This window comes from Labeo rohita, chromosome 25 (assembly GCF_022985175.1).
Source record: "Labeo rohita strain BAU-BD-2019 chromosome 25, IGBB_LRoh.1.0, whole genome shotgun sequence".
NCBI classification, from domain to species: domain Eukaryota; kingdom Metazoa; phylum Chordata; class Actinopteri; order Cypriniformes; family Cyprinidae; genus Labeo; species Labeo rohita.
In genome coordinates, this window is record NC_066893.1 from 4,264,121 (window position 1) to 4,284,398 (window position 20,278).

Consider the following 20,278-nt stretch of genomic DNA (forward strand, 5'->3'; position numbering starts at 1 on the left):
TTTCATAATAAATATTGTTGCAAAGTTTCAAAGCAGCATTAAAGAAAATCACTATACAACAATAAATAAATAAATAAATAAATAAATAAATAAATGTATTTATTAATTTAAAATACTCTGTACACATTACAACATAAAGTGCATTTATTTAAATGAGTATATATATATATATATAAATTAGTAATACACAAAACAATAATAATAATGATGATATTTATAATAACAATTAATAATTAACAAATAATAATTAATAATAATAACATTTTATATTAATATATATTATAATAATATATCATATATATTAACATATTATTTATATTATAATTGAAATATAATATATATAAAATAATATTATTATATATAAAACAATTTTATTTATTTGTTTTTATAATTATTATTATTATTGTTATTATTATTATTATTATTATTATTATTATTATTATTTTATTAATTTATTTATTAAATAATAATAATGATAATAATATAACAATAATATTTATAATAACAATAATAATATTAAATAATAATAACATTTTTTATAATAATATATATTAACAGATTTATTAAAATTTAAATTATATATATATATATATATATATATATATATATATATATAATTTATATTATGGGTTGAAAACATTTTGTTAAATATAAATTAAATATTATTATTGTTATTCTGATTATTATTTAATAAATAAATACATTTATTTATTAACAACAGCAAGCTAGAAATACATAAATGTGTAAATATATATTGACATTTATTAAAATAGAAAAATTAAATGTAGTAATTAATTCAAAATCCTATATATACATTAAATTATTTTTTTTATGTGAGTTTAAAAATCACAAATGAAACACACACACATACAGTTATATGTACCTTTTGTCTTTGTAATTTTCATTTTGTATTATTTATGTTCTCAGTTTTTTCATGAATCCCAGGTTTGAAAACACTTGCCTTAGATCATTTCATGCTGCGTTTAAAATATAATTTCAGCACAACAAAATGATCTCTGGAAAACAAACGTCAGAAATATGAAGTGTGAACATTGTCTGTAATGTTCCTGTTTATCGTCTCTGGCATCACAGGTATGTATTTCATCATTCTCGGCTTTCTTTTCTTCCTTAAATGATCCTATCTGAGTTCACCACAGGCACCAGTGACAGTAAACTTCTGATTTCTGCAGCACTTTCCTTTAGAAACAGAGAACCACCCTACAATTCTCCTTCCTTCGGCCCGTGTTTTCATGCTGTTTTTAGATGCTGTTTGCTCGTTTCTCCTCTATTATCCTCTATTTTTTATTGTTTGGAAAAATTGATCTTTAAAAGTTGGAGAAGCTTTGAAAAGAAATACAACTTGTTAAGGATGTTGAAGACAGCAAACACAAACGTTGCTGGTGAAATTGCACTTAATTCAGATTCTGAAAGTGCAAAATCTTTCATGCATCTATAAACTAAAATCTATAGGCAAATAAACAATAAATAGATTCATTTAAGTCATTTAACATCTTTTTAAGTCTGGTTCATCACAGCAGTGAGCATAAGAGATGCAGCAGAAGAGGCTCTCAGCATCTCTGTTGACTCCAGCACTTAAATGCTTACAGATGGGCTATAATGGGCTTCCCTGTTTGCCGCTGATCCTTCAATTAATCACACTCCGCTTCTGCTCACGCTGATCCTGGACCAGCTTCCTCTACATGAATCCAAGCCTCGGAACATCCAATAAGCTTTGCAGCTGATCTAAGATCAGTGTGAGGAGATGAAAAGCAGTTTTACATCAAACTGTGTTAGCTCTACGAGTCAGTCAGAAGTTCTTATGCTGTGTTGGAAATGGCTGAATCATTCCAGCGAATCAGTTCATCTTAAATGGTTCTGTGGTAGATGAAGAGATGGACAGTTTGATTCATTAAAGTGAATTGGTTTGTTCTAAATGGTTCTCTTTCTTATATGCAGATTTGGAAAATGTGATTCATTCTATTTTATCCCTTGATCTTAAATGGTTCTCTCTCTCTTTAGTAGAGTTGAAAGTTCATTCTAGTGAATCAGTTTGTCCTAAATGGTTCTTTATTCTTATGTAAAGCTAGAAAGTCTGATTCATTCTACTAAATCATTCATCTTAAATGGTTGTGGAGCTTGAAACTCAATTTTATTGTGTTGAATCAGTTCATTCCAAATGGTTCTTTGTCTCATGTAGATCTGTAATTTCAGTTCATTCTATTGAATCTATTTGACCTAAACGATTCTCTTTCTTGTAGATTTAGAAAGCCTGATTCCTTCCAGCGAAATGATTCATCATGACTGTTCGTCTTTCTCAAATCTAGAGTTGAAAATTGATTCATTCTACTGAATTGGTTCACCTTGAACTGTTCTTCTTTTATGTAGAGTTGGAAAATTTGATTCATTCTAGTGAAATAGTTCATCATGAATTGTTCTCTCTCTCAAATGTAGATTTGAGAAGTCCAAAGCATTGTAGTGATCAGTTCATCCTAAATGGTCCTCACTTTAATAGTTTATGTATTGTTGGAACTTCTGAATTATTTTAGTGATTTGGTTTATCTTAAATGATTCTTTCTTTCATGTAGAGTTAGAAAGTTTGATTCATTCTATTGAATCAGTTCAACCTAAACCGTTCTCTTTATGGTTGAAAGTTCATTCTAGTGAATCAGTTTGTCCTAAACAGTTCTTTATTTTTATATAAAGCTAGAAAGTCTGATTCATTCCACTGAATCATTCATCATAAATGGTTGTGGAGCTTGAAACTCCATTTTATTGTGTTGAACGAGTTCATCCTAAAATGGTTATTTAGCTGGAATTGTGATTCATTCTGTTGAATCTGTTTGACCTAAACAATTCTTTTTCTTGTAGAGTTGGAAAGCCTGATTTATTCCAGTGAAACAGTTCATCATGAACTGTTTCAAATTCAGATTTCAAATTCTAGTGTTGAAAAGTCTGATTCATTCTACTGAATTGGTTCATTTTAAATGGTTCTTTTTTTTCATGTATAGTTGGAAAGTGATTCATTCTGGTTAAATAGTTCATTATGAATTGTTCTGATTCACTAGAATGAATCAGACATTCCAAGAAATGGTTCTTGGAATCTCTGATTCATTCTAGTGAATCAGTTAATCTTAAACAATTTTTTCTTTCACATAGAGTTGGAAAGTGTGATTCATTCTATTGAATCGGTTCAACTTAAATGGTCCTCTCAGTCTTGTGTGGAGTTAGAAAGTCCAACTTTTTAGTGCATTTGTTTTTCCAAAGGTTGTTTTTTCTCATTTGTTGAGTTGGAAAATTTAACTTATTCTGTTGAACTGGTTCATCCTGAATGGTTCTCACGCTATTAATGTAGTGTTGGAATGTCTGATTCATTCTAGTGAATTCTGTCTCTCAAATCTAGAGTTGAAATGTCTGATTCATTCTACTGAGTCCACTGAATCTCTATCTCTCATATGTAGGGTTGAGAAGTCCATTTTAAAACCATTTTAGTGAATCGGTTCATCCTAAATGGTTCTTGGAATGTCTGATTCATTCTAGTGAATCAGTTAATCTTAAACAGTTATTTCTTTCATGTAAAATTGTAACATTTAATTCATTCTATTGAATCAGTTCAACGTTCTCTTTCTAGTAAAACTGGCAAGTCAAATTCATTCAAGTGGTCCTCTCGCTCTTGTGTAGAGTTAAAACATCCCATTTGTTAGTAAATTGGTTCATCCAAAAGTTGTTTCTCTCATGCGTGGAGTTGGGAAGTTAGATTCATTTTATAGAATTGATTCATTCTAAATGGATCTTTCTTAATGAACCATTTATTTCAAACTGTTCTCTTAATTACATGTAAGTTTGGAAAGTCTGATTCATTCCTCTATGACTGTTTTAGCATGAACACATTAAACTAAATTAATTGTACTTTCCAAATCTGTGTATAAGAGACAGAACAGTTTAGAATGAACCAATTTACTAAAATGAATCAGACTGTTAAAGTTTCAATCTAGATGAGAGATGAAATATTAGATGAAAACTCTAGAAGAGATGCATATGGAGGAAGGTGTGGGAAGCCTTTGCATTTGCAGCATCAGATCCGGATCAGCACAGATGCTGGTGTTGATTTTAGTGAATCAATTCATTCTAAATGGTTCCATTCATTCTAGTGAATCAAACAAAATCAGTGAATGCTTTTATTTTGTATTCTGTTTGTATTCTGAATCAGTTCATCCTGAACAGTTTTCTTTCTTATAGTCTATGCAAATTTGAAAAGTACAATTCATGTAGCTAAATCTGTTCATCCTAAACGGTTCTTCCTCTCATGCATAGAGATGAAAATCTGATTCATTCTAGTAAATCGGTTCGTCCTAAACAGTCCAAGATTAAGAGTTCAACAGTCTGATTCATTCTAGTGAATCAATTCATCCTAAGTGGCACTAGATTGAGACTCTAAACGGTTCTCTCTCTTATACACAGATTTGGAAAGTACAATTTATTTAGTTTAATGTGTTCATGCTAAAATATAGTACTAGAGGAAGAGCTGAACAGTCTTATTCATTTTAGTGAATCAGTTCATTCTAAATGGTTCAATTCATTCTAGTGAATCAAAAAAAAAAAAAAATCAACAAATATTTTTTTTTAATGTTGTATTCTGTTGTTCATTTGTATTGTATTGTATTCTCTCTCATTTTGGAAAGTCTGATTCATTGTAGTGAATCAGTTCATCCTGAACAGTTTTCTTATAGGCTGTGCAGATTTGGAAAGTACAATTCATTTAGCTAAATCTGTTCATCCTAAACGTTCTTCCTCTCATAAGCAGAGATGAAAATCTGATTCATTCTAGTGAATCGGTTCGTCCTAAACAGTCGAGATGAAGAGTTCAACAGTCTGATTCAAACTAGTGAATCAGTTCATCCTAAGTGGCACAAGTTTGAGACTTTTACAGTCTGATTCATTTCAGTAAATTGGTTCACTCTAAATGGTTCTCTCTCTTATACACAGATTTGGAAAGTATAATTCATTCATTTTAATCTGTTCATGCTAAAACAGTCATAAAGGAAGAGCGGAACAGTCTGATTCATTTTAGTGCATCAATTCATTCCAAATGGTTCAATTCATTCTAGTGAATCAAAAACAACAACAACAACAACAACAAAAAAACAAAAAAACAAATGCTTTTATTTTGTATTCTGTTGTTCATTTGTATTGTATTGCATTCTCTCTCATTTTGGAAAGTCTGATTCATTGTAGTGAATCAGTTCATCCTGAACAGTTTTCTTATAGGCTATGCAGATTTGGAAAGTACAATTCATTTAGCTAAATCTGTTCATCCTAAACGTTCTTCCTCTCATAAGTAGAGATGAAAATCTGATTCATTCTAGTGAATCGGTCCATCCTAAACAGTCCAAGATGAAGAGTTCAACAGTCTGATTCAAACTAGTGAATCAGTTCATCCTAAGTGACACAAGTTTGAGACTTTTACAGTCTGATTCATTTCAGTAAATTGGTTCATTCTAAACTGTTCTGTCTCTTATACACAGATTTGGAAAGTATAATTCATTCATTTTAATCTGTTCATGCTAAAACAGTCATAAAGGAAGAGCTGAACAGTCTGATTCATTTTAGTGCATCAATTCATTCTAAATGATTCAATTCATTCTAGTGAATCAAAAAAAAAAAAAAATAAAATCAACAAATGCTTTTATTTTGTATTCTGTTGTTCATTTGTATTGTATTTTATTCTCTCTCATTTTGGAAAATCTGATTCATTCTAGTGAATCGGTTCGTCCTAAACAGTCGAGATGAAGAGTTCAACAGTCTGATTCAAACTAGTGAATCAGTTCATCCTAAGTGACACAAGTTTGAGACTTTTACAGTCTGATTCATTTCAGTAAATTGGTTCACTCTAAACTGTTCTGTCTCTTATACACAGATTTGGAAAGTATAATTCATTCATTTTAATGTGTTCATGCTAAAACAGTCATAAAGGAGGAGCGGAACAGTCTGATTCATTTTAGTGCATCAATTCATTCTAAATGGTTCAATTCATTCTAGTGAATCGGTCCATCCTAAACAGTCCAAGATGAAGAGTTCAACAGTCTGATTCAAACTAGTGAATCAGTTAATCCTAAGTGACACAAGTTTGAGACTTTTACAGTCTGATTCATTTTAGTAAATTGGTTCATTCTAAACTGTTCTGTCTCTTATACACAGATTTGGAAAGTATAATTCATTCATTTTAATCTGTTCATGCTAAAACAGTCATAAAGGAAGAGCTGAACAGTCTGATTCATTTTAGTGCATCAATTCATTCTAAATGACTCAATTCATTCTAGTGAATCCAAAAAAAAAAAAAAAAAAAAAAAAAAAACAACCAAAAAATGCTTTTATTTTGTATTCTGTTGTTCATTTGTATTGTATTTTATTCTCTCTCATTTTGGAAAATCTAATTCATTCTAGTGAATCGGTTCGTCCTAAACAGTCGAGATGAAGAGTTCAACAGTCTGATTCATTTTAGTGATTTGGTTCGTTCTAAACGGTTCAGTTCATTCTAGTGAATCAGAAAAATCAACGAATGTTTTTATTTTGTATTCTGTTGTGGTATTCTTTTGTTTACATCCCACAGATGCAATAAATTAAAGTTTTCATAAAGTTTTATATTTTAAAAGTAAGTTTCCCAATATTTCAGCATCAAATAAACCGCAATTTGTGGCTGCAAGCTCCAAACCAGCACATATCAAATCAGCTGCGAGTGATGTGTTTGTATTACAAACAACAGGAATCTCATCTCATCATCATAAACGTCTGAAATTGTAGACAGATTAGCGCAGACTTGTAAGACCTTTAGCGGACGCTCCCGTGTAGCATCATGCTAAGTCATTTCCTGCCCTTCACATCTACAAACGCTTTCCTCCGATTCACCCTCTATCTGATCTGTACATCTGCATGTCATTAGCATAAATCTGTATAATATTCCCGTCTCGCCTGGTTGCTCACACACGGACGACGGGGCAATGGTAAATCAAAGGTAGAGAGGACGCTATTTACCGAGTTGATTTGGTTTGCGCTCGTCAGCGTGTAAACAGTAAATGGCGCGGCCGCTCGCTGCGACTCCTGATTAATTTCACAGTCGTTGTGATGCAGGGGAGCGACAGACTCTCTGGCAACCTTGATTAGACACAACGTGTACAGATGTTCCTCAATGCTTCAAAGGGAGATCCTCACTGAGAGCTGTTATTGTGGACGGGGATGTGAGAGTCGGGTGCTGCTGACTCTGATGCTGTGCTGGATCTGTTTCTGGATCAGCTTCTCTTGTTGCTCTTGGAACAACGTTTCTGTCACACAAACAGCTATTGCTGTCCTAACCCACGGTATAAACGGCTTCTGAAATATGAAAGCTCATGCAGTAATTAGGGAACTGTATTATGGGATAATTTTATGCTATGTTCGTTTTGGAGCTTGAAAGTTTTGGACACCATTAACTTTAATTTAATATAGAGAGAAACATCTGATCTCATGGAAAAACAGAACTATTTAATGAGGTGGTAATTAAAATGTAGTTGTACAACAATTTTACAAGTTTTAGAAAAAGTTCTGCAAATGTAGAAAACAAACAAAACATTTTGAGTTCGAGTTTGTAATGATGTGAGGATAAGTGTTGCTATTGTTAACTAAAACTAAAACTATTAAAAATCATTTTCGGAAAATAAAAATAAAAAATAAAATATAAGGTGAAAAAAATATATAAGATGAAAACCTAAAAAAACTTCCATGAAAACTGGAAAAGTTATAGAAATTATAGACTAAAATATAGATTATAGTGTAGATTATATTTATAGATTAATTTTATGCTACCTTAAATTTTTATGTAATGAAATGAAGACCAGTGTTGCTATTGTTAGCTAAAACTAAAACTATTAACATCATGTTCAGTAGCTGAAACAAATAATAAAATAAAATTATAAAAATAAAAACATTAGATGAAAACCTTTAAAAGAAAACTTCATTAAAAAATCCTGAAAATTTTATAGAAATTCTAGACAGAAATATAGATTATAGTGTAGATTATATTTATAGATTAATGTTATGCTTCTTTCACTTAAAAAAAAAAAAAATCTATTAAAAATCATGTTTGGGAACTGAACTAAAATAAAATAAAATAAAAAAATTGATAAAAACCTAAAAAAAAAAAAAATTCCATGACAACTGGAAATGTTATAGAAATTATAGACTGAAATTATAGTGCAGATTATATGTATAGATTCATTTTATATGTTTTTTTTTTCTTGTAATAAAATGAGTATTCTTGCTATTGTTAACTAAAACTATTAAAAATCATGTACAGTAACTGAAATAAAATAAAATAATTAAAAGATAAAAACATTAGATGAAAACCTTAAAAAAAAACCTCCATGAAAACTGAAAATATAATAGAAATGATGCTACCTTCACTTTTTTTTAAATCATTTTTTGAAAATCATGTTTGCGAAATAAATAAAAAATTAAATTAAATTAAATTAAATTAAATTAAATTAAATTAAATTAAATATTAGATTAAAATTTTATGGAAATTATACAGAAATATAGATGATAGATTATAATGTAGATTATATTTATAGATTAATTTTATGATACGTCATGTTTTTTAATGAAATTTTTGTGTAATGAAATGAAGGTCAGTGTTGCTATTGTTAAAAATATGAAATATTAAAATCATGTTCAGTAACTGAAATAAAAAAATAAAATAATAAAAATTTAAAAAAATAATAAAATTAAATGAATATTAGATGAAAACCTTAAGATTCCATGAATTAAAAAAAATATTTTAAAAAAATTAATAATATAGAAAAAAAGTTCTAAAACTGTGAATCAAATGAAAATGTACAACTTTTAGAAATAAAGCAAGAAATTAAGCTCCAAAACCAGTTGTGCTGTCACTGTGGCTTGTATGTTTTTTTGTTTTTTTTTTGGTTTTTTTTTTTAGTTTGTTAATTTTGTATGAAATAATACAAATAAGAATTAACCACCAATTTGCTGAAATGTAAAATAGTTATGAATTTCTGAGATTATTTTATAAGTTCTGTGGAAGTAAAAAAAAAAACAAAAAACAACAACAAAACAAACAAAAATGAGTTTGTAAAGACATGAAGATCAGTGTTATTGTAAATTAAAACTGAAAAACTGTTTTCTGTGATTGAAATAAAACTGAATAAAATAAAATATAAATAATACATGAAAAACTTCAATTAAAATTAGAAATGTTTGCCTTAGCAACTAAAATAATTTTGAGTTAAAGAGCTAAAAATTTTTTGACTGAAATTACAGTAAATCAAAGCTATATAGACATATAAAAAAATGACAAAAACAACAACTTTACTAAAACCTAAACTAATTCCTATAAAAGTATGTAAATAATACTAAAATAGGATGAGTCAGTAACAGATTTTTCATCTTTCCTTTAAGCCAAACCCTTAGATCTGATTGGTTGATAGCAAATGTTGTTTTAGGAAGATCAACTTGATGAAATCATAAGCTGTGCTTGATACCACATATATTCATGAAGCGTAGTCTGAATTTACTGTCCCATGAGGCCACATGTATGGAGTTGCGAACGGCAATGAAGTGACTCAACTGAATCTGTAGGTCATGTGACAGTTTGTGTTGAGTTTGTAGTGTTATGAACCAATATGAACCTGAAGAGCATCAAGTTCTCTCCTGAGGACGATCACCAGGAACTGAATTTGCTCCTGATATTCAGTTTCAAGCGTAACTGTTGTTAATGTGTGTCTCAGATTTCACAGTCCAGATGAAGTGTCTTGAAGTGTGTTGAGGTGTGTTGTGTCTCCAGTGGGAGTGTAATGCAGGGCTGTGAAGAGTCAGGTCTTCTCATAGGGTGCTTCACACTCAGGCGTGTCATTGGCTGCTGCTCTCACCCTCACACTGTTCTGAGATCAGCAGGATGTGAAATAAAGCTTCAGGTCAACACACTCTGCTCAGTGAACACAGTGCTGGTCATCGAGCAGTCTCAGACTCAGACGTCCGTCGGCTGAACGTCTGATGCATTCGACACACAAAAGTGGAAACACTTTAGAAGTTTTGAATTCGACGCCGGATTGGTTGAATTATACAGGATTTCCGAGAGATGTGTGTGTCGCGTTTTTTAACGTTATGCCTGGAAACAAACACGCCATGATGCCAAACCTCCTTACCGAAGAAGAAAGCCGTCATGTTTACAACTGTGGCGATGAGTGCTTATCAGGATCAACTAAACGCTGGACTTTTGTGAAATATAGAGGGTTTGCGGCACAAAATCTTTTAAAATACATTCAAGAGTTTTACACACCAGTCTGTTATTGTGGGGATATTTCCGGCACAACAAATGTGATTGGTTACTTTACCTGTCAGTCATAGGCATCTTGGGCGGGCCTTGGCGATCCAAACTTTGTACACGTGTTACATGAGCGGGATCATAGCAGAAAAATAACGTCAAAAAGTGATGTGTAATAAAACAATAGTCAAAAGACTTTGTTGGTTCAATAGGACCTGGATTTTTTATTTTATTTTATTTTATTTTATTTTATTTTATTTTATTTTATTTTATTTTATTTTATTTTATTTTATTTATTCGAGTCACCAGTTGTAAAAAATATAAAACTAAAACTAATAAAATAATTTTTGGTAATTTAATCAGCATTTAAATTTGGTAATTTAAAAGTTGATTAATTAAAAAAATAAATAAGAATTTTTGCTTTGGCAACTAAATTTAATATGCTCAAGTATTTATTATTTTATTTTATTTTATTTATTTGAGTCACCAGTTGTAGAAAATATTAAACTAAAACTAATAAAATACTTTTTGGTCATTTAATCTGCATTTAAATTTGGTCATTTAGAAGTTGATTAATTTATAATTAAATAGGAAATTTTGCTTTGCAACTAAATTAAATATGCTCAAATATTTTATTTTAGTTAATTTTATTTATTCTAGTCACCAGTTGTAGAAAATATAAAACTAAAACTATTAAAATAATTTTTGTTCATTTAATCTGCATTTAAATTTGGTCATTTAAAAGTTGATTAATTCAAAAATTAAATAGGAAATTTTGCTATGGCAACTAAATTTAATATGCTCAAGTATTTATTTTATTTTATTTTATTTTATTATTCTGAGTCACCGATTATACAAATATAAAACAAAAGCTAATAAAATCAATTTTGGTAACTTAATCTGCATTTAAATTTGGTAATTTAAAAATGAATTATTTTTAAATTAAATAGGACATGTTGCCTTCAAATATTTTCATCTAACAGCAAAGAAATTATTTTAAAATAATCATTGTAAGATTATATATAATTCATAATAAACACTTTTATTATATAATATTAAAGTAATTATTATATTATATAATATAAAAACATATTTTTATATTTATATAGAAATATATACAGTTGAAACAAGTTTGTGTAATATTTACAGAAATTAATTGATCATTAATATAGGCCTACAGATAGTCAGTGCAGGAATAGATTTTCTTATTTTTTATTAGATTTATTTATTTATTAACGGAGAATTCCTCATTTATGCGTCTAAAATGTAAAAATATTTGGTCTAAGATCAATTAAATAAAATATATATATATATATATATATATATATACAATTATATCAATTCATATAAAAATGGTACATAATCTCGATGATTTTACGGTCATTTGATTGCTGTCAGAGAACAGTCAGCGGTCAGAGCCCATCAGCCGTTCACTGACTGTGGTTGCGGCACACGTTGCTTGGCGAGCTTCTCCGTCAATCAAAATTAAGCGCTGCGGATCAGCCTCCACACGCCGAATTACCAATCCTACTATGACAAAGGCCCGTCTCATTAATATGCATTAGGGTCTGCTGGCGTCACACGCCCATCCTCCAATGGCGAAGCTTAGCTTCTTCAGTAAATTCCATGAACATTAAATCAACTTGCCAAATGTAAAACATGACAGTACGTTAATGCTAAAATCAATAAATATAGTATATATATTTAAATAATTTATGAATAAATATTTATTTAAAAAATGCAGTGAGTTGTGAGTAAATATGTGGAAAACACATCAACCCAACTGCAATTATTATTATTCATATCGCATGATATGCATTTATTTAATATTACGATTATTTAAAAAGTACCTTTTATTAGTTTTTGTAAGTGTTCAAAAACTGGCTGTTTAATATTAATTCAATCCCGCTGACGCCGCTCGCCGACTAGCCAATGGCTCCGCGCAGCTCATGAATATTAATCCGCGCGCCTTCGCCGTAGTAGCGTCGGTGGATTCGCAGACCGGCCACTCCACAGAGAGCAGCCGCACAGGCGGACACAAGCTGTGCAGGTCCCCGCAATGCCAGTCGGATCTTAAGCCGCCCGGTTCACCCCGTGAAAAGGAAAGGAGAGGACACACTAAAAGAGCCTTTTCCCACCTCAGCCACAGACTATCGGTCCGAAACGGGCAGGAGAAACAAAAGCAGACATCGTTAAATTGGAGTAAAGCGCGTCCTCCGGTGCAGCGCAGCTATAAGAGGATTGCCGTATCCCAAGAACTGCAACGCCGCGTGAAGTGTGTTCAGACGGGGAAAAATGTCATTGTCTGGGAAAGAAAATAGCACTACCCCTCATGCCAATTACGTGGGACCGTACCGCTTAGAAAAGACCCTCGGGAAAGGACAGACAGGTTTGTGCTTTCAGGCATTTCAGCTGTATTATGCATTGCGTTATAATGTCAATCCAGGCTGATATTGTGCGTTTTCTTACTGTACTGTCATGTGCATATTGTGTCATTGATTTGTTTCGGTGTTCACTAAGATTGTAACAAATTGTCTCTGCAACCTTCAGCAGCTCGGGTGTGTTGCTTGCAGCATTGGGATCTGAATGCGCGCTTATGAACTTGTCCGCTTGACTTTTACATGATGCACTGATGCATTTATGCAGAACAACCTGCCCGAAAGCTTGAACTTTTCTAAGAATAGCTGCAGGCAGGGTCTCAGCACCATTCACACCTTCAGTTTTACATTAGCATGTGGTTATAGGGTTTACAGGTGCATAATGGCAACATCTGAAAGTGATCAGTTCACAATTTACTACCATAGTTGGTTTTGATTGCTTTATTTATTTAATATATTCCAGATATAGCTATATTGCATAGTTGAGGTTTTTGCAAATTTAGTATTAAATGCTAAATAAAATATTACATGATATTTATTATTTAATAGTAAATGTTTAATATCTATATTTGTTTGTGTTTTATGTATTTTTCCAAATATATATAGTAATTTTTAAAAATGTTTTTGTATAACATTGCATGCATAAACAGTGCATGTTTTGTAAATGTGAAGTGAGCATGTGTCGGGGTGGCAGTAGGAACCACCGAATCACTGCAAGGAGAAAGTGATGCAACACTTTATTGCTGTTTCGGCCCATCTGCCATCCCCGAATATTACAATACCGCTGATTTTCTCACAACCTCTCCACCAGAAGATGCTTAGCGCATGTTTTCGGGAAGATGATTGTGCTGATTTTTGGGCTGACTGTCTATTCCTGTTAGATAAGAAACGAAATCCGAAGGATGATTGGTTTGTGTTTTATGTGTGGTTTGTTTGCTTTAATAATTGACCGTGGTGGTTTGATCAGTGGCATTTTTGGTAGAGTTATTCAGCTGTTACTGGAAACATGAGATCAGAGTTCAGGTGTTTTATTGCATTTGTTGTTTTAATTTATTGATCTTTTCAATTCAGTAACAAGCATTTAGACACTTTAGCTACTTTAAGAATCACTGCTTTGGATATAAAACACAAAGGAGTTTTCACAAGCAAAGCATTTTTAAACAATAAAATGATTGTTTGACTGTGAAAAATGAAGATTAGAAAGTATTTGACTCTTTGTGGTTGCACTTGAAGAAAACTGCCTTTACACCCCCGCTTAAAATGACCAAGTTCATTGAAAGACATTACAAATATGGCTCAGTAAAGTGAAGTTAGTTCTTGTTAATATTAGTTAAGCACAATAGTTAATATGAGCTAATAAAAAAAGATAGTGAGAAGGGGAAAAAAGTGGATCTAAGCAAACATGAACTAAGAATGAGCAGTTCATAGACAAAGATAAGTAAAAACTGTAATAAATGTGTTGCTCGTTTATCCTTAGTTAATGATAGTTAATGCATTAAAGAAACAGTTCACCCAAAATGACAGTTTGCTGAAATATATTCACCCGCAGGACATCCAAGATGCAGATCAGTTTGTTTCTTCATCAGATTTGGAGAAATGTAGCATTGCAGCATGCTCACCAATGGATGTGAATGGGTGCCGTCAGAATGAGAGTCCAAACAGCTGATAAAAACATCACAAGTAACCCACACCACTCCAGTCCGTCAGTTAAAGTCTTGAGGAGGCAAAAACATCATGTTTGTAAGAAACAAATCCATCATCAAGATGTTTCACCTTCAGACTGTTGCTTCAATGTCTATCAATAATATTGCTTCCTTCTGTAAAAAGTTGTCTTGCCTTAAAAGCAAAATATACACAATTTACAAGCAAAAACAGTCTAAAACAGCTCTGAATAAATATGTGAGTGGATTTGGATGTGCGAGGATGACAGAAGATTGACTTTTTCACCGGAGGAAGCGTTATTATGGATTATAGACTATATTTTGGTTGTAAGTGATGGTTTGAAGTTAAAACGATTAAATTATTCATGTGTTTCTTACAAACACACAGCTTCTCGTGATGTTAACTGATGGACTGGAGTGGTGTGGATTACTTGTGGATTATCGTGATGTTTTTATCAGCTGTTTGGACTCTCATTCTGACGGCACCCATTCACATCCATTGGTGAGCAAGTGATGAGTTTAGCTCCAACCCTGGCCAAACTCACCCATCTGTGATTTTTTTTTCCAATGATCCTGAAGACATTGATTAGCATGCTCAGGGGCGTTTGATTAGGGTTAGAGCTAAACTCTGCAGAAAAGTGGATCTCGCAAGCCAGATTTGAGGTTCCTTGCATTAAAGGAACAGTTCACCCAAAGATGGAAATTCGGTGACAATTTATTCACCCTCACCTCAGGACATCCAAGATGTAGATGAGTCTGTTTCTTCATCAGATTTGGAGAAATGTAGCATTACAACAGTTGTTCACCAATTGATGTAAATGGGTGCCGTCAGAATGAGAGTCCAAACAGCTGATAAAAACATCACAAGTAACCCACACCACTCCAGTCCATCAGTTAAAGTCTTGTGAAGGCAAAAACGTCATGTTTGTAAGAAACAAATCCATCATTAAGATGTTTTACCTTCAAATGGTTGCTGTCTATAATTAATAATATTGCTTACTTCTGTAAAAGGTTGTCTTGTCTGAATTAAAAGCGAAATATGCACAATTTACAAGCAAAAACAGTCTAAACAGCTCTGAATAAATATGTGAGTGAATTTGGATGTGTGAGAATGACAGAAGATTGACTTTTTTACTGGAGGAAGCATTATTATGGATTATAGACTATATTTTGGTTGTGATGGTTTGAAGTTAAAAAAACAATTAAATTATTCATGCGTTTCTTACAAACACACAGCTTCTCATGATGTTAACTGATGGACTGGAGTGGTGTGGATTACTTGTGGATTTTTGTGATGTTTTTATCAGCTGTTTGGACTCTCATGCTGACGGCACCCATTTACATCCATTGGTGAGCAAGTGATGAGTTTAGCTCCAGCCCTGATCAAACTGACCTACCTGTGATTTTCTAATGATCCTGAAGACATTGATTAGCATGCTCAGGTGTGTCTGATTAGGGTTAGGAAAGTGGAAAGTGGATCTTGTGAGCCCAATTTGAAGATCCCTGCATTAAAGCAACAGCTCACCCATAGATGGAAATTTGGTGTAAATGTATTCACCCTCAGGCCATCCAAGATGTAGATGAGTTTGTTTTCTTCATCAGATTTGGAGAAATGTATCATTACATCACTTGCTCCCCCATGGATGTGAATGGGTGCCGTCAGAATGACAGTCCAAACAGCTGATAAAAACATCACAATAATCCACAGGTAATCCACACTACTCCAGTCCAGTAGTTAGCATCCTGGAAAGCCAAAAACATCATGTTTGTAAGAAACAAATCCATCATTAAGACAATTTACCTTCAAACTGATGCTTAAGTCCATAATCCATAATATTGCTTCCTCCAGTAAAAAAGTAATTTCTGAATTAAAAGCAAAATATGCACATATTTACAAGTAAAAACAGTCCCAAACAGCTCTAAACAAATATGTGAGTGAATTTGGATGTGTGAGGACGACAGAAGATGGACTTTTTCACTGGAGGAAGCGTCATTATGGATTAGACTATATTTTGATTGGAAGCAATCGTTAGAAGTTAAAAACGTCTTGATTATTAGTTTGTTTCTTATAAACACAGTTTTTCACTTCACGAGACTTAGGTTATCATGATGTTTTATCAGCTGTTTGAACTCCCATTCATGTCCATTGGTGAGCAAGTGATGAGTTTGTGATTTTTCTAATGATCCTGAAGACACTGATTAGCATGCTCAGGTGCGTTTGATCATTCTTAGAGCTAAACTCACCACTTTCTCACCAATGGATGTGAATGGGTGCCGTCAAAATTGAGAGTCCAAACAGCTGATAAAAAAAGATGACAACAATCCACAAGTAATCCGCACCACTCCAGTCCATCGATTAACATCTTTTGAAGCCAAAAACGTCATGTTTGTAAGAAAAAAATTCATTATTAAGGCATTTTATCTTCAAACTATCACTTTTGGCTAAAATACAAGTTCATAATCCATAATATTGCTTCCTCCAGTAAAAAAAGTTGTCTAGTCTGAATCAGGAGTGAAATATGCACAGATTTACAAGCAAGTCCAAAACAGCTCTCATCAAATATAAGAGTGAATTTGATGTGAGAGTGTTATTATGGATTATAGATCTATATTTTGGCCAGACACGATGGTTTTAAGTTTAAAAATGATACATTTGTTTCTTACAAACACACAGTTTTTCACTTCAGAAGACTTTAACTGATGGACTGGATTACTTGTGGATTATCGTGATGTTTTTATCAGCTGTTTGGACTCTCATTCTGACGGCACCCATTCACATCCACTGGTGAGCAAGTGATGCAAAGCTACATCTACATCTTAAATGCCCTGAGGGTGAAGTATTCCTTTAAATAATGGCATTTTTGTTAAACTACGATGACATTCAGGACTTTGAAAGTATCCGAACATCTTTCATCCACTGTAAACTGATCTCCGTTTCATTGAATTCCCAGGCGGCAGCTGAAATGCGTAATCCGCGCACGTGCACAGCCTACAGGAATCAGCTTGTTCCTCATAGATCACACAGTAGTATGTCAACTACCGCTTTCCTTTGTGTTGGTCTGCGTGTCTGCCACCTGTCTGCCTAATCAGATCAGCACGGTACCATTATGGCTTTTTTCCTCAGATATTTGACGGCGAAGCTTAGTCCTGTTTAACTCACTATCCAGGTACCAGTCTGAAGACGAACGGCCAGTGATTGTTGGCCTCCTGATGGCAGCTCTGTGCGTTATTTATAGTGCAAAGCGGAAGGCCGGGGCTGATCTAGGCGTCCTGTGCAATGCCATATTCATTATGTGATTAGGACCCGACACAAACACACGTGTGTTTGTAATCCCTCATGGTAAGTCTCTGGCTCACACAAGCTTTCACGTGGACCGGAGACTCGCAGGACCACGCGTAGAAACCGAGGGAGGGAGGAGGTGAAGTCAAGCCAAATTTTTGAAGTGAGATGAGCCTCTGGTTTCTTGTTGCTAGGGAGTTCCTCTGTCTGAGTTAAAAATGCTGGGTTAAGATTGTGGCGGCTGCAGCTTCTAATTGCATAAAGAGTATCATTTCATATCTGCTGCTGTTGGGTAAAGACTGGGGGTGGAATCGTGTGATTTGCTGCAATGATGCAGCTCCATTACAAGTTTTACATTTCCACTTCCCTTCACTGATCTAATACAGGATGCTTGCGGAAGGTTTGAGGAAGATCTTATCAAAAGCCCATATATGAATGAATGGACAGTGAAAATGGACATGCTCAATTTGTGTCTGTGAACATTTTTCAGTCATTCAGGATGTTGCATGTATGTATGTATGTATGTATGTGTATATATATATATATATATATATATATATATATACTTTACAGTATTTAATTTATATAAGAGACTACCAGTTAATTTTTTTTTTTAAGGATTTTTAATGTTTTTTTTTTTTTAAAGCAGTCTCTTCTGCTCACCAAGCCTGCATTTATTTGATTCAGAGTACAGCAAAAACAGTAAAAAATGTGAACAACTGTTTTCTATTTGAATATATTTAAAAATGTAATTTATTCTTATGATTTCAAAGTTTAATTTTTAGCATCATTACTCCAGTCACATGATCCTTCAGAAATCATTCTAATATTCTGATTTGCTGCTCAAAAAACATTTATATTAATATTATCATTATTATTATTATTATTATTATTATTATTATTAATAATAATAATAATAAATATTAATACTATTCCTACTACTAATAAGTATTATTATTGTGTATTTAACAACAACAACAACAACAACAATAATAATAATAATAATAATAATAATAATAATAATAATTATTATTATTATTATTATTATGTTGAAAACACCTGAGTAGATTTGTTTTTCAGGTTTCTTTGATGAATATAAAGTTCATAAGAACAGCATTTATTTTAATAGAAATCTTTTATAACATGATAAATGTCTTTATCATCACTTTTGATCAACTTGAAGCATCCTTGCTAAATAAAAGTATTAATTTCTATAATTTCTTTCCCTAAAAAAAAATTCCCTGGAAAAAAAAAAAGTCCTCAACTGTTTAAATATTGATTATGATGATAATAATAATAATAATAATAATAATAATAAATGTTTCTTGAACAGCAAATCAGCATATTATAATGATTTCTGAAGGATCATGTGACACTGAAGACTGGAGTAATGATGCTGAAAATGTTTTTTTTTCTTTAATCACAATAATAAATTTCATTTTATAATATTCAAATAGAAAACAGTTATTTTAAATAGTACAAATATCTCAAACTTTTACTGTTTTTGCCCTACTTTGGATCTAATAAATGCAGACTTGGTGATCAGAAGAGACTTTAAAAAAACATTAAATATCTTACTGTGCAAAAACTTTTGACTGGTAGTGTTTTTTTTGGATTTCTGAAAAAAAGAAAAAAGAAAGTTAAACATTTTGCATAGCATCTGAGAACTCTCTGAACATTTCTAATCATTCAGGAAATTGCAAATATCTTAATGCCTATATTTTATTTGTAAGATCTGTAACTTTTTTTTTTTTGGTAACACATTTTGCTTTTAATATCTAATAATTTGTTTAAATATATTTAAATTAATTTACAATCTTTTATATAAAGCTTTGTTTAATATAAAAATATAAATTTGTAATTAATCTTTTTTATTTTATATTTGTGTATATGTTTTTTAAAATAATTTATTTAAATAAATTTAAATTAATTTACAATATTTTATATATTTTTTGTTTAATATAAAAATATAAATTTGTAATTATTCTTTTTTTTTTTGCATTTGCATTTGCTAATATTTAGGGTGCTACAGTTTCTGCCTTTGTGTGTTATTAGTATTTTAAGTACAAAAAACACAACGCTATCTCATGACGTATTCATACGTGTGGCTCACTCGATTTGTGTAGACCCCAGTGATGGGTAGGTTTAGGGGTGGGGTTAGGAGTCGGTCATTTGTGTGAATTCATACAAATTACAAACATGAATTTAAATACTCATAAAACATGTATGATATAGCCAATGAATTTGTACAAGTGAGGTTTGAATTAGCCACCCCGTAAAATATGAGACTGGGTTGATAAAAGACAGATTAGATTAATTCTGGTAGGAAACAAAGTCTCAGCTTTCAAATTTTTTTTTTTTTTAAGAAATTCAAACAATAAATAACATTTTGTGGCTCTTTGTGTCGTGACAGATTACTGTAGTGCCTTAGTTCAAGCGGCACATGAACTGATCATATCTTCCTCTTTTACTAGTTGTAGCACAAAATAAACATGAACGTCACAAGGTATTTTAAGGCCCTATGAAATCCGTTTTATTTTTTCCCCAAATTCTGTTTTATTTTTCTCCTAATTTCGTTTTTCCAGTTTAATTTTCCTGAATTCCATTTTTTCCAGTTTTAATTTTTCTCAACTCCTTTATAATGGTTACA

At 31.8% G+C, this 20,278-nt stretch overlaps 1 protein-coding gene across 1 annotated transcript in view; it reads left to right on the plus strand.

The window, feature by feature from the left end:
* Window positions 1–12,310: 12,310 nt before the first annotated feature.
* The window catches only part of brsk2a (BR serine/threonine kinase 2a), a 271,593-nt gene continuing 263,625 nt past the window's right edge, over window positions 12,311–20,278 (plus strand). The window contains 1 exon segment of the mRNA XM_051100124.1: window positions 12,311–12,698. Coding sequence (XP_050956081.1) covers window positions 12,605–12,698 — 94 coding nt within the window. The 5' untranslated portion in view covers window positions 12,311–12,604.